The 17,557-nt window shown below is 45.2% G+C and overlaps 2 protein-coding genes across 22 annotated transcripts in view; one reads left to right on the forward strand and one right to left on the reverse strand.

Moving 5' to 3' along the window:
- Positions 1-83: 83 nt before the first annotated feature.
- On the forward strand, positions 84-14,879 carry COQ6 (coenzyme Q6, monooxygenase). 10 transcript variants are annotated; one of them, XM_015453987.4, is made up of 12 exons: positions 84-271; positions 3,184-3,318; positions 5,512-5,570; positions 5,862-5,985; positions 8,231-8,361; positions 9,069-9,176; positions 9,260-9,322; positions 9,512-9,619; positions 11,617-11,819; positions 11,899-12,014; positions 12,184-12,350; positions 13,960-14,879. In XM_015453987.4, the coding sequence occupies exons 1-12, from the start codon at positions 109-111 to the stop codon at positions 13,975-13,977; spliced, it is 1,395 nt and encodes a 464-aa protein (XP_015309473.2). In that variant the 5' UTR covers positions 84-108; the 3' UTR covers positions 13,978-14,879. The 10 variants fall into 10 exon arrangements, with proteins under 10 accessions (XP_015309473.2, XP_005561804.2, XP_073853897.1 ...); XM_005561747.4 differs by lacking the exon at positions 13,960-14,879 and adding an exon at positions 13,445-13,585; XM_073997796.1 differs by lacking the exon at positions 9,069-9,176.
- Positions 11,545-17,557, reverse strand: part of ENTPD5 (ectonucleoside triphosphate diphosphohydrolase 5 (inactive)) — a 58,788-nt gene continuing 52,775 nt past the window's right edge. For 8 of the 12 annotated variants that reach the window (XM_073997771.1, XM_073997776.1, XM_005561743.4 and 5 more), the window contains one exon: positions 13,703-17,534. In XM_073997771.1, coding sequence (XP_073853872.1) covers positions 17,448-17,534 — 87 coding nt within the window. In that variant the 3' untranslated portion in view covers positions 13,703-17,447. Of the gene's footprint in view, positions 12,030-13,702; positions 17,535-17,557 lie in introns of those variants that run through there. The other 4 variants (XM_073997778.1, XM_065549056.2, XM_073997774.1 and 1 more) reach the window with 1 other exon arrangement.

A 17,557-nucleotide genomic window follows, 5' to 3' on the forward strand; every position in this document is an offset into this window, starting at 1 on the left:
GGTTCTGAGGGCGCCGCTGAAGCGGGACGGGATTGGAGTGCTCTGCTCCGGAAGCACTACCTAGTTGGGCCTGCCGGAGGCCTGAGTGCGACGGCGCAGGTCTGCACCATGGCCGCCCGGCTCGTGAGCCGATGCGGGGCTGTGGGTGCAGCTGCCTACAGCAGCCCGCTGGTGTCCTGCCGCAGGTGGTCCGGCGCCTCAACAGACACCGTGTATGACGTGGTGGTGTCGGGTGGAGGCCTGGTGGGCGCTGCAATGGCCTGTGCCTTGGGTAAGCTCCTCTCCAGGCTACTAGTGGCGGGACACTGGGCCGCGGAGGCACGATGAGAGCCGTGAGAGCCCTAGCACGACTTGTCCAAAGACAGTTTCTCCCCTGCCCTCCTAGAGGAACCCCAGGGCAGGCTGGAATGCGTGTGGTCCTTCAGGGCCCAGTAGGGTCAAAAGTGGGAGGGGCGTTCTGAGTCTGTTCTACTCTTGGGAAAGCAGGCCTTCCCAGGGTTATTTATATATGAGAGTTCCAGTTTCTCCAGATCCTGGACAGTACTTGTCATTGTCTTTTTGTTTATAGACATTGTAGTGGGTGTAAGTAAAGTGGGATCTTCAGGTTTTGATTTGTATTTCCCTAATGATTAATGATGTTGAATATCCTTTCACATGTTTTTTGGTCATTTGTGTCTTCTTTGGAAAAATGCCTATTCAGACCCTTTGCCCGGTTTTTAATTGAGCAGTTTGTCTTTTGAATACTGAGTGGAAGAGTCATTTTTATTTATTTTTCGAGACAGGGTCTTCCTCTGTGCCCAGGCTGCAGTGCAGTGGCACGATCACAGCTCACTGTAGCCTCAACCTCCCTGGCTCAATTGATTCTCCTGCCTCTGCCTCCCAAATAGCTGGGACTGCAGGCATGCGCCACCACTCGGCTGATTTTTGTATTTTTTTTAGAGACGAGGCCTCACTATGTTGCCCAGGCTGGTCTGGAACTCCTGGGCTCAAGCAATCCACCCGCCTCAGCCTCCCAAAGTGCTGGGATTACAGGCATAAACAACCCTGCCTGGCCATTATTTTGTTTATTCTGTATACAAGTCCTTTATCTGATAAATGACTTGCAAATATTTTCTTCCATTTTGTAGTCTTTTCACTTCCCCCCGCCCCACCCCCCAGACGGAGTTTCGCTCTTGTTGCCCAGGATGGAGTACAATGGCACGGATTTGGCTCACTGCAACCTCTAGGATTACAGGCACGCGCCACCACACCTGGCTAATTTTTGTATTTTTAGTAGAGACGGGGTTTCACTATATTGGCCAGGCTGGTCTCGAACTCCTGACCTCGTGATCCACCTGCCCCTGCCTCCCAAAGTGCTGGGATTACAGGCATGAATCACCATGCCCGGCCCATTATGAGATATTTTTTGTGATTTTTTTTTTTTTAAGCTCTTAAGCTATCATTAGTATTAGTGTTTTTTATATGTGACCCAAGACAATTCTTCCATTGTGGCCTGGGGAAGCCAAAAGATTGGACACCCTGGTCTGAGGGCAGCTCTTCCACCCTATGATCCTCATCTCACAAGATACACAAAATTTAACTTAAAGCAGATCATAGACCTTCTGTAACAGGGTGGTTCTCATGGCTACTTGGGAGGCTGAGGCAGGAGAATTGCTTGGAACTGGAAGGGGGAGGTTGCAGTGAGCCGAGATTGTGCCACTGCACTCCAGCCTGGGTGACAGAGTGGAGACTCTGTCTCAAAAAAAGAGAAGAAGCTAGTGCCCTCTACAGAGTGTGTCCCGGTGCCCCATCCTCCACAGCAAAAGCTGCTGTGGTACTGCAGCAAGAGGGGCCACTCACTGTCTGTATGGCTGGAGCTAACTTTTTTTTTTTTGAGACAGAGTCTCCGCTCTGTCACCCAGGCTGGAGTGCAGTGGCAGGATCCCAGCTCACTGCAACCTCTGCCTCCCGGGTTCCAGTGATTCTCCTGCCTCGGCCTTCTGAGGAGCTGGGACCACAGGCGCCCGCCATCACACCTGGCTAATTTTTGTGTTTTTAGTAGAGATGAGGTTTCACCATGTTGCCCACGCTGGTCTCAAACTCCTGAGCTCAAGTGATCCATCCGCCTCGGTCTCCCAAAGTGCTGGGATTACACGTGACCCACTGTGCCTGACCTTTTTGTTTTTTTTTTTTAGTTTTTGAGACAGGGTTTTACTCTGTCCCCCAAGTAGGAGTGCAGTTGCACAAACATGGCTCAGGTGTGCCACCATGCCTAGCTAGTTTTTAAAAAATATTTTTGTAGAGACAGGGTCTTGCTATGTTGCCCAGGCTGGTCTTGAACTCCTGGGCTTGAGCGATCCTCCCACCTCGGCCTCCCAAAATGCTAAGATTACAGGTATGAGCCACCATGCCTGGCCCACCTTTTCTTTTATAAACTCTAATTCTTTTTTTTGAGATGGAGTTTTGCTCTTGTTGCCCAGGCTGGAATGCAATGGTACAATCTTGGCTCACTGCAACCTCTGCCTCCCAGGATCAAGTGATTCTCCTGCCTCAGCCTCCCGAGTAGCTGGGATTACAGGTGCCCGCCATCACGCCTGGCTAATTTTTTTGTATTTTTAGTAGAGACGGGGTTTCACCATGTTGGCCAGGCTGGTCTCGAACTCCTGACTTCAGGTGATCTGCCCACCTTGGCCTGCAAAGTGCTGGGATTACAGGTGTGAGCCACCTCACCAGCCTTTATAAACTCGTAATTCTTTATTCTTGGTTTAATCTTGAGACTGCATTGAATTTTGCTTATTTATTCCACTTTTTCTTTTGAACAGGAGTTGTAATTTTTAGTGACTTTAATACTCGAGATTGGAAAGAACTGGTGTTTAAATACTATAACTTTTTCACTTCATTTTTCCTTTCTAGGGCGTTTCGTTTGCTAGTTAGGTGTTTGCCATTACTTGCTTCTTGGCACGTGGCATGTAGTGGTCTTTGGAGAAGCCTTACAGTTGTGGGCCGGGTGGTTCTCATGGCTAAAATGGTGGTGTATGTTATTGCTTAGGACTCTGCATGGGTATAGTGTTTACTTTATGTTCTCTGTAAGAAATTCATACTCTAAGGGTTAAGTAGTTACTCTGTTGTTTCTCTTGGTAATGGGAAAAGAAATACTTGATTTTCCTGAAATGATATAAATTTTTTATTTTTTTATTTTTTTAGGGTATGATATTCACTTTCATGACAAGAAAATCCTGTTGCTAGAAGCGGGTCCAAAGAAAGTATTGGAGAAATTGTCAGAAACTTACAGCAACAGGGTCAGCTCCATTTCTCCTGGCTCTGCAACGCTTCTCAGTAGTGAGTAGAAGATCCTCTTTCAAAAATCCAGTCTCCTTTCCCACTCAGCTTTCTAATGTATCCCATGGGGCAGAGTCATCAGAGCCTCTGACAAGGAGGGAGCTCACTGAGGTGGGTGGAGAGGGGGTGGGATTGGTAGTCTAATGCAGATGTGGACCCCTGCAATTGCCACTGCATCAACTCCCTGTCAGGAATGCATCCTTGAGGCATGTGGGTCCATCATGTTGACTTCACTTGTGATGTTGTGTCATTATGAATTGGTGGAACTGAAATCATATGAACTAATCATGAACATTCACTTTGAATAGCAGTGCTCTCTTCATCCTGAGTCAAGCCCTCTAGCAAGCTAGGGAGCTTGCATGTGAAATGCTCTTGGGGTGCAGATGAATAATGTGTACACGTGGAACCAGTTAGCAAACTGTCATTAGGTCTGCTGGATATTTCCCTCAGACCATCCTGTCTGTAATCACCCTATCTCAAATTAAACTCTTCCATCACTTTCTAGCCCCTTTCCCTGCTCTATTTTTCTTCATAATGCTTACTACTACCTGGCATTATATTATGTGTTTGTTTTTTATTGTCCATCTCTCCAAGTAGAATGTTAACTGCAGAAGGCCAGGGACTTTGTCCATTTGGTTTCCCACTTTACTGTATTTGGCACATAGTTGGTGATCAGTAAATATTTCCTCAGTGAATAAATCTGTTCAGCGCTATGAAGAGCTAAAAAATAAAAAATAGTGCCAGGCACAGTCATGTGTACCTGTAGTCCTGGCCACTAGGGAGGCTGAGATGGGAGGATCACTTGAGCCGGGGAGTTTGTCCAGCCTGGGCAATATACTGAGACCTTGTGTCTTGAAAAAGAAAAGACAAATGGGCCGGGTGTGGTGGCTCAAGCCTGTAATCCCAGCACTTTGGGAGGCCGAGACGGGCGGATCACGAGGTCAGGAGATTGAGACCATCCTGGCTAACACGGTGAAACCCCGTCTCTACTAAAAAATACAAAAAACTAGCCCGGTGAGGTGGCGGGCGTCTGTAGTCCCAGCTACTCCGCAGGCTGAGGCAGGAGAATGGCGTAAACCTGGGAGGTGGAGCTTGCAGTGAGCTGAGATCCGGCCACTGCACCCCAGCCTGGGCGACAGAGCGAGACTCCGTCTCAAAAAAAAAAAAAGAAAAAGAAAAGACAAATGGTTTTAAGTTTCTAGAAATCCTTTGTAAAAATAATTTTTTAAAAATTGTCTTTAGGAGTTTTATAACTTCAATAGGATGATGAAGAAAAAGAACAATATGGATTTAGTTTTCTTTTTTTATTTCCCCTACTTTATGTGATTCGACCTTTTGATCATGGAAGCTGGGTCTTTATTTATTTATTTATTTATTTGAGATGGAGTCTTGCTCTGTCACCCAGGCTGGAGTGCAGTGGTGCGATCTCGGCTCACTGCAAGCTCCGCCTCCCGGGTTCACGCCATTCTTTTTTTTTTTTTTTTTTTTTTTTTTTTTTTTTTTTTTTGAGACGGAGTCTCGCTGTGTCTCCCAGGCTGGAGTGCAGTGGCGTGATCTCGGCTCACTGCAAGCTCCGCCTCCCGGGTTCACGCCATTCTCCTGCCTCAGCCTCCCAAGTAGCTGAGACTACAGGCGCCCGCCACCACGCCCGGCTAGTTTTTTGTATTTTTAGTAGAGACGGGGTTTCACCATGTTAGCCAGGATAGTCTCGATCTCCTGACCTCGTGATCCACCCGCCTCGGCCTCCCAAAGTGCTGGGATTACAGGCTTGAGCCACCGCGCCCGGCCGGGTTCACGCCATTCTTGTGCCTCAGCCTCCCAATTAGCTGCGACTACAGGCACCCGCCACAACGCCCGACTAATTTTTTGTATTTTTTAGTAGAGACGGGGTTTCACCGTATTAGCTAGGATGGTCTCGATCTCCTGACCTCGTGATCCGCCCGCCTCGGCCTCCCAAAGTGCTGGGATTACCGGCGTGAGCCACCGCGCCCGGCAGAAGCTGGGTGGTTTTTCATGCTATGCAACCTGGAACTGGGGAACAGAGTAGCTTAGGTACTAACATCAAACAAGATAGAAGTGGAGAGTATTATTGAAGAATACTGAAAACAACCCTTTACATAACAGGATGCAGGGACAAGGGGGAGCCCAGGTCCCTGTGACGTCACTCTGGTCTATAGATCCTTTCTTTTGTAGGTTTTGGTGCCTGGGACCATATCTGCAACATGAGATACAGAGCCTTTCGGCGAATGCAGGTGCCCCTTTATCTTTTTCAATTTTGTCAAGATGTTTTGGTCTGTCTTGTGTTAAGCTATCGGAGTCCACTTTCTTCAAGTGTTCTGTGAATGTAAGAGGAATCAGACAAGGTTCACAGTCTGACGAAGTGGGGAGAAGCATTCCCAGAATCTTCTAATTTTATATTTTCCTGCCAGAGAGGCTGACAATTGTGATTTTTCTGCTCTGTCACTTGGGAAAGCAATATTGTTTCTGATTGGAGTGATGTTTCCTTCTTGGTTTTAATGCAAACTTTCCTTTTGTGTTTCCAGGTGTGGGATGCCTGCTCAGAGGCCCTGATAATGTTTGATAAGGATAATTTAGATGATATGGGCTATATTGTGGAGAATGATGTCATCATGCATGCTCTCACTAAGCAGCTGGAGGCTGTGTCTGGTGAGGCCCCCATCTTCCATCTTGCATTCATTGGGAAGTGAACTGCTTAGGACTTACTGGAAGAAAGGATCTCTTTTACAATATTCAGTGTCCACCATAAAGAAATCCTCTGATGGCCGGGTGTGGTGGCTCACGCCTGTAATCCCAGCACTTTGGGAGGCTAAAGCGGGCGGATCACAAAGTCAGGGGATCGAGACCATCCTGGCTAACATGGTGAAACCCCATCTCTACCAAAAATACAAAACAAAAATTAGCCGGGCACGGTGGCAGGTGCCTGTAGACCCAGCTACTCGGGAGGCTGAGGCAGGAGAATGGCGTGAACCAGGAGGTGGAGCTTGCAGTGAGCCAAGATTATGCCACTGCACTCCAGCCTGGGCGACAGAGCAAGACTCCATCTCAAAAAAAGGAATTCTCTGATGATTATTTCACAGTGCTGGATACTTAGGAATTGCTGGGTCATATAATAATTCTATGTTTAATATTTTCAGAAGCTGCCAAACTTTTCTAAAGAGGCTATGCAATTTCACTTTCCCACCAGTATATAAGGGTTCCAATTTCTCTACATCCTCACCAACACTTATTTTCCTTCTTTTAAAAAAAAAACTGTAGCCATCCTGTTGAGAGTGAAGTGGTATCTCATGGTAGTTGTGGTTGCATTTCCTTAATAACTAATGATGCCAAGTATCTTTTCGTGTCCTTACTGGCCATTTGTGTATCCACTTTGGAGAAATGTCTGTTCAAAATCTTTTGCCTGTTTTTTTTTTTTTTTTTTTGAGACGGAGTGTTGTTCTGTTGCCCAGGCCAGAGTGCAGTGGCACGATCTCCGCTCACTGCAAGCTCCGCCCCCCTGGTTCATTCTCATGCCATTCTCCTGCCTCAGTCTCCTGAGTAGCTGGGACTACAGGCGCCCGCCACCACGCCCGGCTAATTTTTTTGAAGTTTTAGTAGAGACGGGGTTTCACAGTGTTCACCAGGATGGTCTCGATCTCCTGACCTCGTGATCCACCAGCCTTGGCCTCCCAAAGTGCTGGGATTACAGGCATGAGCCACTGTGCCCAGCCTTGCCTGTTTTTAAATTGGATTATTTCTCTTTTTGAGTTATAGGAGTTCTTTATATATTCTGAATATAAATTTATCAGTTATGCGATTTGCAAATATCTTATTGTTCTAGAGAGAGAAAAATTGGAAGCAACTTAAATGCTTTTTGATATTGAATAGTAGTTCATGTAATGAACCACGATGTACCTTTTAAAGATAATTTGGATCTAAAATTTAATAACTCAGAAATTTGTTCCATAATATATTGGGTCATATGATCACACTTGTGTGTGTATGTACATGCATAGGAAATTGTCTGGAAAGCCATACACCAAAGCTGTAACTGCAGTTGTTTCTGAGTAGTTTCATTAAGGGTGATTTTTCCCCACTTTAACCTTTCTTTGTTGTCCAAACTTGTACAGTGAGCTTACTATTATTATTTAAATCGCTTTGTTGAGGGTATGACTGACTGACATACAAAAAGCTGTAAATGATGTATACAGTCTGATGTTTTTGGAAATAGTGTTTTGTTTTGTTTTGAGACAAGGTCTTGCTTTGTTTTCCCTGGCTGGGGTGCAGTGGCTCAAGCAATCCTCTCACCTCAGCCTCCTGACTAACTGGGACTACAGGTGAGCACCATCATGCCTGGTTAATTTTTTGTAAAGATGGGGTTTTACCATGTTGCCCAGGCTGGTCATGAACTCCTGGGCTCAAGTGATCCTCCTGCCTCAGCCTCCCTAAGTGCTGGGATTACAAGCATGAGCCACCCGTGCCTGGCTATAGAGCGTATTGTTTTTATGACCAGAAAAATGAAATGGTTTCCAGCTGGAAGAAAATATTTTGTAGTCTAGGATTTGTTTCAGCCTACGGTATTCCCAGCTTGTCTACTGTAAAAGCACACACGGGCTCATTTAGGCGCTGAGTGAAAATGGAGGCGCAGAAGCATGTGGACAGTAAGAAAGAGTGCCTCTGACAGAGTTCACTGAGAACTTCAGTGTCTTTTTTTGACATTGAGTTACCTCTGTGGCTTCTGTCATTTATTAGCTCAGACCATAGCATTAATTACTGATTTTTTTTTTTTTTTTTTTAATCTTAAATGACAAGACACTGCTGTCCTGGGACCTTGCTTTAGGTTTAGTTATGGCTTTTTCCTCAGCCTATGTGGCCCGCCTTTCTAATTTTTTTTTCTCTCTTTTGAACTCCCCAGACCGAGTGACGGTTCTCTACAGGAGCAAAGCCATTCGCTATACCTGGCCTTGTCCATTTCCTATGGCAGACTCCAGCCCTTGGGTTCATATTACCCTAGGTGATGGCAGCACCTTCCAGACCAAATTGTTGGTAGTTGAAGATTCTTACTTTGCTAGGGGTCTCGTATATCTACATCTTATCCTAGATTCTAGGGACTCTGGTTTTAGATCTAAGCTATAGTTTAATTTTAGGCAAAGCTTTTGGTTATAAGGACTGGTACCCATTCAGGCCAGCTCAGGTTGAGATGGTCTCATCCTAAATTCTGTACAGGAAGCAATCTCATGGGCCGTCTTAGGTCATGAAATAACAGATAGCTGGGCCTCACAGGGCAGGCACCACAGTGTAGGGAATGGAGGCTGTTCTTTCCCTCTGAGGAGTCTGTGGTCATTGATCTCTTGCCTCTCATTTTTCTCCTTTCTGCTCACAAGCTTCCCTTTTTGCATGGCAGCCATTCCTAACCCTACATCAGAACTATTCAGCTCCAGTGTGTGCCCCATACTGAAACTTTCCTTATTGCTCTCTAGTTCAAATATCAGGAGGGCCTGGCTGAGTTTAACTCATGGCTGGCACCTTTTGAGTCATGTCCAGCTTTGGCTTTGTTGGCTGAGGCTGAGGTGACACAGTGCAGGGGCTCCGCCTCTAGGGGCTCTGAGTGAAGCAGGCCTGATGGAATTATCCTGCCACAGAATGGGCTCACCAACAATCAGAGCTGGAGGAAACTTTAGGGGGCAGAGAAAAACTTCTGAAGCAGTTTAAGAACAGGCTGTAAGACTTAGCAGGCTCGTGTGTCCATGCAGATAGGTGCAGATGGTCACAACTCCGGAGTACGGCAGGCTGCTGGAATCCAGAATGTGAGCTGGAACTATGACCAGTCTGCTGTTGTGGCTACTCTGCATTTATCAGAGGTAAGATGCTGAGCTGCCATCTGGGGACTCTATTCATAGGCACTAGGTACTTCGCAGAGAAACTTTTCTCCTCTCTGTTGCAGGCCACAGAAAACAACGTAGCCTGGCAGAGATTTCTTCCCTCTGGGCCTATTGCTCTGCTCCCGGTAAGAGGTCCTTCTGGCCAGTCTGCCCACATGCATGCAGCCTTTCCTCTTCCCTTTCTCTCAGCCTTTTTCTGGTTTCAAGGGAATCTGTCCAGGCTGGTTGTAAGTTCCCTTCTTATCTTTTTATGCTTGAGAGTTCCCAAGTGCAGAAGAATCTTAGCTCTTGGTATTGGTGTTCTTTTGACACAGCTTTCAGACACCTTGAGTTCCTTGGTTTGGTCTACGTCCCATGAACATGCAGCACAGCTAGTTAGCATGGATGAGGAAAAATTTGTGGATGCCGTTAACTCTGCCTTCGTGAGTATCAATATACCCAGCTAATGATGTGTTGCAGGAGGACATACAGAAAGATGTGTTTGGCCGGGCGCGGTGGCTCAAGCCTGTAATCCCAGCACTTTGGGAGGCCGAGGCGGGTGGATCACGAGGTCAGGATATCGAGACTATCCTGGCTAACATGGTGAAACACCATCTCTACTAAAAATACAAAAAACTAGCCGGGCGAGGTGGCGGGCGCCTGTAGTCTCAGCTACTTGGGAGGCTGAGGCGGGAGAATGGCGTGAACCCGGGAGGCGGAGCTTGCAGTGAGCCGAGATCACGCCACTGCACTCCAGCCTGGGAGACACAGCGAGACTCCGTCTCAAAAAAAAAAAAAAAGAAAGATGTGTTTTTGTTTTTGTTTTTTTTAAAAACAGAGTCTTGCCAGGCTGGAGTGCAGTGGTGCGATCTTGGCTCACTGTGCAATCTCTGCCTCCCGGGTTCAAGTGATTCTCCTGCCTCAGCCTCCCGAGTAGCTGGGACTACAGTCATGTGCCACCATGCCTGGCTAATTTTTGTATTTTTAGTAGAGATGGGGTTTCACCATGTTGGCCAGGCTGGTCTCAAACTCCTGACCTCAAGTGATCTGCCCGCCTTGGCCTCCCAAAGTGCTGGGATTACAGGCGTGAGCCACCATGCCCAGCCAGAAAGGTGGTTTTGAGTCAGGAAAAAGGAGTAACCAGTCAGCTGTCCCTTTGTACTTTGTAACTATAATGCTTGGTCTGGATTATGTGGAGGAGGGCATACAGGGAAATGCAAAACAATAGAAATAATAAATAATAACCTTTTGAGGGTTGTGGGCTGCTGTTAGGCTGACTGAAACAGCTGCCTGGGTGGTGGTTAGCATTGGCCTTTTTTTGAAGCTGTAACACTTGCATCACTTGGAACAGTTCTGCTAGGTTCCAGCTACCTGAACCTTTCAAGCCTAATTCATTGGAAGTATTCCTAGGGAAAGGCTGAGCGAATATCAGCATGGGGCTTAAGAGTAAGCTTAGTAGGTGGGTTCAATACTGGTTCTACCTGTTCATTTCCTGAAAAATATAAATAGTATCACTAACTTCTCAGGATTGAATGAAGACTTTCAAAATGAGAGAACTTTTGTAAAATGCATGGAACATCTTTAGTAGATTGTAGGTGCTCAACAAATACTAATAACTATTCTGGAGTAGACACAGCCTTTGGATAATAGGGGTACCAGTATTACTTTTGGTGCCTAAATGACACTCAAAGCCTGCCACCTTCACACCAAAGAACTAGACTCCACTGCTCTGTAGTAGCAACAATAATGAAAGGAACTGAACATAATGAAGTGGATTCTGAGATAAATGGTGAACACTACCCCACTCTGGGCCATTTAGTATATATTCCTGGCACAGGTCTAGGACCTCCGCAGTGCAGTCATTCACCATTAATTGTCCTTTCTATGTAGCAGGCTCTGGAGATACTGAGAACAGTCTCTGCTTTCAGGAAGTTCATAGTCAGGCGAGGAAGACCGTAAATGACAATCTCCGTACAGTGATAGAAGTATGCATAGGATGCTGGGGAAGCATACAGGAGGAAACAGAGAAGGACTGGAGGGGTTAAAAAGAAGCGACATCTTCTGGATGCTCTGAGGTGTTATCCTAATGAAATAGAGACGGGCATTCTAAGCAGAGGAGAGTCGTGGAGGTAGAAGGATACTGTGTGATGAGCTATACTGTGGCCGGTGTATGGTTATTGAGGGTGGGGACTAGTGAAAGGTGAAGCTCAGCAGTAGGCAGGGGCCAGCTCATGTGCAGTTTGGCTTGATCTTAAAACCTGTGGGGAGCGATGAGAAGTTGAGCTGTGCACTTGAGGGGCTTATCACTTGTCAAGATCAGTGTAGGCAAGTTGGGTAGCATTAGCCTAAGCTTTGGTTACAAACAAGGTTTCTTTGTTGAATTTTTAATTCCCTGCTACTCAAATTTCACCTTGTGTGTCTTGTGGCTGGTGCTGCTCAGTGGAGTGATGCTGACCACACGGACTTCATCGACACAGCTGGTGCCATGCTGCAATATGCTGTCGGCCTTCTGAAGCCCACGAAGGTCTCGGCTCGCCAGCTGCCCCCAAGCGTAGCCAGGGTGGATGCCAAAAGCCGAGTTCTGTTTCCTCTTGGGTTGGGACATGCTGCTGAGTACGTCAGGCCTCGGGTGGCGCTCATTGGGTAAGATGATAACAGAGCAGGGCCACTCCCTTCTCACCTTGCTGCCAGACGTCACACCTGAACTCTGCTTTATTCTTAGGGACGCAGCCCACAGAGTCCATCCGCTTGCAGGACAGGGTGTCAACATGGGCTTTGGGGATATCTCCAGCTTGGCCCATCACCTCAGTACGGCAGCCTTCAATGGGAAGGACTTAGGTAAGGATTCAGGTACTGTGGAGAAGTATCCAGAGGTCTTATAGTTAGGCAAAATCAGGGCCCACAGTAGCAAGAGGGAGTGGACATAAAATATATATGGTGGCTTGCTAGGAGAGGGAAGAAAACCTTATTATTGGATGAGGGATTTAATCTTTCCTCTGCCTTTCAGGTTCCATGAGCCACCTCACAGGTTATGAAACGGAAAGACAGCGTCACAACACTGCTCTTCTGGCTGCTACAGACTTACTAAAAAGGCTCTATTCTACCAGTGCCGCCCCACTTGTGTTGCTCAGGACATGGGGCTTGCAGGCCACAAATGCAGTGTCTCCACTCAAAGTAAGAGGTTGCTCAGAGGAATGACTTTGCAAACAGCTCTCAATTTCTTTTTTTTTTTTTTTTTTTTGAGACAGAGTCTTGCTGTTACCGCCGAGGCTGGAGTTCAGTGGCACAATTTCTGCAGCCTCTGCCTCCCAGGTTCAAGTGATTCTCCTGCTTCTGCCTCCCAAGTGGCTGGGATTACAGGCACCTGCCACCACACCCAACTAATTTTTTAATTTTTAGTAGAGATGGGGTTTCACCATGTTGGCCAAGCTGGTCTTGAACTCCTGACCTGTGATCCGCCTGCCTCGGCCTCCCAAAGTGCTGGGATTACAGGCATGAGCCACTGCGGCTGGCTCACAGCTCTTAATTTCTTTGAATTAATTTTCTTGGCTGTAAAATTATTATCTTTATGTGTCTGCCTTCTCAAGGGTTACGAGCAGAAGAGTACTTGCTAGGCTTTTAGGTGTTACAGCCCACATCTAAGTAGTAACTAATAAGAAGGGCTTAAGAATAGTGAATAGGGAGTGTTGTGGCACATGCCTGTAGTCCTAGCTATTCAGGACACTCAGGCAAGAGGATCATTTAAGCCCAGGCGTTTGAGGCTACAGTGAGCTATGATCACATCACTGTACTCAGACTGGGTGACAGAGTAAGACCAGTCTCTTGGGAAAAAAAAAAAAAATAATGAATAGGGATTTCTAATGATGAAGATGTTTAAGCTCCTTTCGCTGCTTGGCTGGTTTCATCCTGAAAACTTTCATTTAAAGATACGTTTTTTCTGTTGGGTGCAGTGGCTCATGCCTGTAATCCCACCACCTTAGGAGGCTGGGGAGGGAGGAGTGCTTGAGTCCAGGAGTTTGAGGCTGCAGTGAGCTATGATCACACTACTGCACTCCAGCCCAGTCAACACAGTGAGACCCTGTCTCCAAAACATGTGTTTATAGATACGTATATATTCCTTTTTTTAGCTGAAATAAAACAGGGACTCTTGGGAAGAATATCTACATGATTATTATCTACAATAATAATTCTGTAGAGAATTATCTACAATAATTATTTTCTTCACCTTACAGTGTTAAGAGTTTCACTCACTTATATTTTTTCTCCAGGAACAGATTATGGCCTTTGCAAGCAAATGAGTTACTCCTCTCCTAAAGATTATGTTGATGAAAAAGAACATCCTCCCCCAAGACCCATCATACATATTTTCAAGATCTTATTTAATTTAATAAACTGACTTTACATTAGAATTCTCTTTTTCTTCTTTGCTTAATGGGCCTGTGGCACCCAAATAATGAATGATAATTTGCTGTGAGGAGCGTACGTTAGCCAGACCAAAGGAAAAACCTTTGAAGGAATACTTACAATGTGGTTGAAAAGAGCTTTTTATTACTAAAAAACCCACAAGGTGCTGTCACACTCATTTCCAATTGTTAACAATCATTTCTAAAGAGAAAATTTACAGTTTTTTTGTTTTTGTTTTAGTGTTGGTCTTAAATTTATACAGTTGTTTTTTGATAGAGGTAAGACTTAGAAATAGTTGATGCATTTTTGTTAGAATTGCTGTTTAAAAGTTAACATCAGAATGCAAATTAAATATAAATTGCTTTAACCTTTGTTACAGGTACACTGGACTTTCTGAAAGGAAAACCAGGTCTCATTAATGCTAGTTATTACTTTATCACAGCACCAGATTTCCATTTTATTTATGGTTCCTCTCTGGGACACCTCTGTTTAATAAAACAATAAATAATTCATTGCACAGATCCGAAGACCTCAGGAACCAGATCACAAGGGAAACCGATTAGCAGCAGAATTTGTTCGTGTTTGGTGGCAGACTGGTGGCCAACTGGAGGGAAGGGAGTTTTACTGTGGGTTTTTGAAGAGGTCTCTTCACAAGACCAGATATGCCTCTTGAAGAGATTTTTAGGTTGTGGATTTGCTTACTCTGAAGAACATCTTGCCCAAAAGTCTGATTTGAGATGAAATGAGGGGAAACAGTCTGCTTTTGAACCAAGTAAGGTATTATTGGGAATAATTTTTAGAGCCATGGGAAATCTATTCTTATAGGGGCGCTTTTCAGGCAAATGCAGAAAATTTAAAAGATTCTAGAACAAAAAAGTGACAATGTTGCAACCTTCCTGGAATCTCAGGAAAAAGAATTAAAGATGGCAGCTGCTGTGAAAAGCTGTGTGACTACTGGCGGAGACTGCAGGGACAAGGTCATCTTTCACAACAAATGGAAAAGTGGCCTAGATGAGGACACAGACTCTCCAGAAGTTATGCAAACAAAATCAGGCAAGATGAAGAATTTTAAGGCACACCTCCATTGGCCCACAGAGTGTTCTTCATATGACAATGATGTTAAACAGCATCTGTCATGTACCAGGCCATGTCCTAAGTATTTTAAATATATTAACACATCTACAAAGAGGAAACTATTAGAATCTGTAGGACCTCTTAAGAAGCCCAAAGGGTCAACTGCAGGCAGGATGGACCTTACAGAAAAAAAATAAAAATTCTCATTCCAAATTGCTCCTAAAATGGACAAATTGGTTACTTCTCCAGAAGGGCTAATCAAGGTTAACAAAATAGATATAGGTAAGTTTCTGGAGTTAGAATGCATCTACCCTAGAGTTCGGAGGTATTCGGGATGACCAAAGGAGTCTGTTGGATGGTATTTGTGCTATACAAAATGGCCCCCGCCGTGATTAAAGACCAGAGACTTACATCTCTGCATTTGTCAAGCTGGAACAGTCTTTAGTGAAGGAAGCTTACCACTTGTAAAATACTGGTTTCTACTGGAGGAAACATGGACAACATTAGTGTTCTGTGGTCTGGCACCCTACTTTTATTGACAAAGAGCAGAAGGGGTCTAAAAGTCATGTCACTTAATAAAGAACTTGGGAGGAGCTTTCCTCAAAAGATCCAAAGATTCTGGAAGGAGAGATTAGAGCAGAACTAAGACCACTTAGAAGACAGACAGATTTCAGCTCAATATAAGGAATTTTTTTTAACATTGGTGCAGTTCCAAATGGAATAAGCTGTTTGAACATGCCTTAGCAGAAGCTGAATGACAACCTGTTAGGAATTCTAGGGAATTCTGTACTGAGTACAACCTTGGCTTATTTCTTTGGACTGTTTCCAACTCAAGATTCTGTTATTTCATTATAAGCATTTTGAGGAAGGCAGTTGGTATAAAGGTGACCTTAGTAATAAAAGTCAGTGTGAAGTCTAAAGAAATTCCACAATGAATTTAAAGACAAGAATTTTAGGGACAAGGAAACAAATTTGTCTAGTAACTTGCACATAGCAGATGGTAAATATTTATTGAGCCGAGATCGTGCCACTGCACTCCAGCCTGGGTGACAGAGCAAGACTCCATCTCAAAAACAAAAAAAATAAAATAAGGTTTCCCATGGACTGTGTGAGGGCCAGGCATACTTAACATCCTTTGTGAGAGAGGATGGAAACCGTCTACTGTGAAAGCCATCAGTTTGGGGAAATACAAACACTCCTGGAACGAAGCTGGAGGTTAAGAACCAAGGCAAAGGGGCCAGACCACAGGGAGGTCTTCCAGGTCCAAGAGCACTACAGGGCAGATGAGAAGGAGGGATGATTATGTAGGAAGTGCAAGATAAGGCCAGGCACAGTGTCTCATGCCTGTAATCCCAGCACTTTTGGAGGCGGGTGTATCAATTGAGTTCAGGAGTTGGAAACCAGCCTGGCCAACATGGTGAAACCCCATCTCTACTAAAAATACAAAAATTAGCCAGGAATGGTGGTAGGCGCCTGTAATCCCAGCTACTCAGGAGGCTGAGTCACAAGAATCGCTTGAACCTGGGGGCGGAGGTTGCAGTGAGCTGAGATTGCGCCACTCCACTCTAGCCTGGGCAACAGAGCAAGACTCCGTCTCAAAAAAAAGTGCAAGATAATGAATTTGGGGTAAATAATTCACAGTCAGGAGCTCTGAGCACTTGGATTGAAAAAGAGAACATGAGGGATATTAAATATGGTTCTCCCTGGAAATGTTGGTCCACTGTACTGACGTGGCTGAGAGAGCCAACCAAATCCAAGTGGGGTTTTGTCAGGAACGGTATTGGAAACTCTGAACTAGATAAATAATTCAGAGGATATTAGCAAAAGTGGTAAGGGGCCAGGACAGGAAGGTACTGTTACAAACGGAGAGAATAAAAGAGCAAACTGAAATAACAGATCCTGGAATAGCACAGACACTGACCTCTGACCACAGACCAAAAGTTAGGGCCTAGTTGTATTTCTTAGAAATACAAAGAAAACAAGTTTAGAATCATAGAAAACACTGTTAACACATTAGCCTGGGAGGTGGTACTGGCACTGAATATACACATACCCATAAAGTCGGATATGTTCATTAATCCCAGAGTTGACTGATAAAATGCTGATTAAAGAAAAGGTAGGCTTATATGAGGCAGCCACACCCTCCCAAAACATGTCCCCAGAGATTGGGTGGCCCCCTTTCTTAAGGCTGTAATCTATGCACAGTTAGGAGTTACTCTCCATCCTACTAATATTTAGGATGGCTCTCGGCTGATTGGAGCTAACACAGAATAGGATCATACAGATTCTGATATGGTCCCATTTTGTGGTGTTGAATTATACGTGGAAAGCAAAATCAGGTATTTTTTTTCTCTTTTTCAGGGGAGGTGGGTGCAGATAAGGGTGGGCAGGGCACTGTACAGGGAGGAAAAAACTGATATTGATGGGTCATGGGATTGCAGTAAGTCAACTTAGTTTACCATTTAAGAGGAAAATTTAAATATTCAGTGGAATGAGGCACTCAAAGGGTTGAAATGAGATTTTTCTTTGGTTCCCAGGGACCTGTCCCTGGGCTCTCACTCCAAGGTTAAGTTCCAAAGCTTCTTGGCTCACAGGGCTCTCTGTGATGCTCTGGTACCAGCTGTGTACTCTTGAGTGGTTAGGCAGCAGTTCACATTAGATATGTAAAATTAATTAAACCTAAATCTCTAGGCTCAAGTCCAGGATGTCCCCAGACTAGCTCAGAAACTGAGTGCTCTCTCCTCCCCTTAAAAAGGTGTTGGCAAATGCAGGCCTCCAAGGAAGTGCGTGGCCTCAATGGGAGATGCCCAGAGACTGCAACAGGTGAAAGGTGGCTCCCAAGGCCCAGCCCGTCTCTATGTTGTTCACTTTCTTTGTGAGCTGTTAAGAAGAAGAAAAAAGTC

The sequence above is a fragment of the Macaca fascicularis genome, chromosome 7, assembly GCF_037993035.2.
Source record: "Macaca fascicularis isolate 582-1 chromosome 7, T2T-MFA8v1.1".
Lineage (NCBI taxonomy): Eukaryota > Metazoa > Chordata > Mammalia > Primates > Cercopithecidae > Macaca > Macaca fascicularis.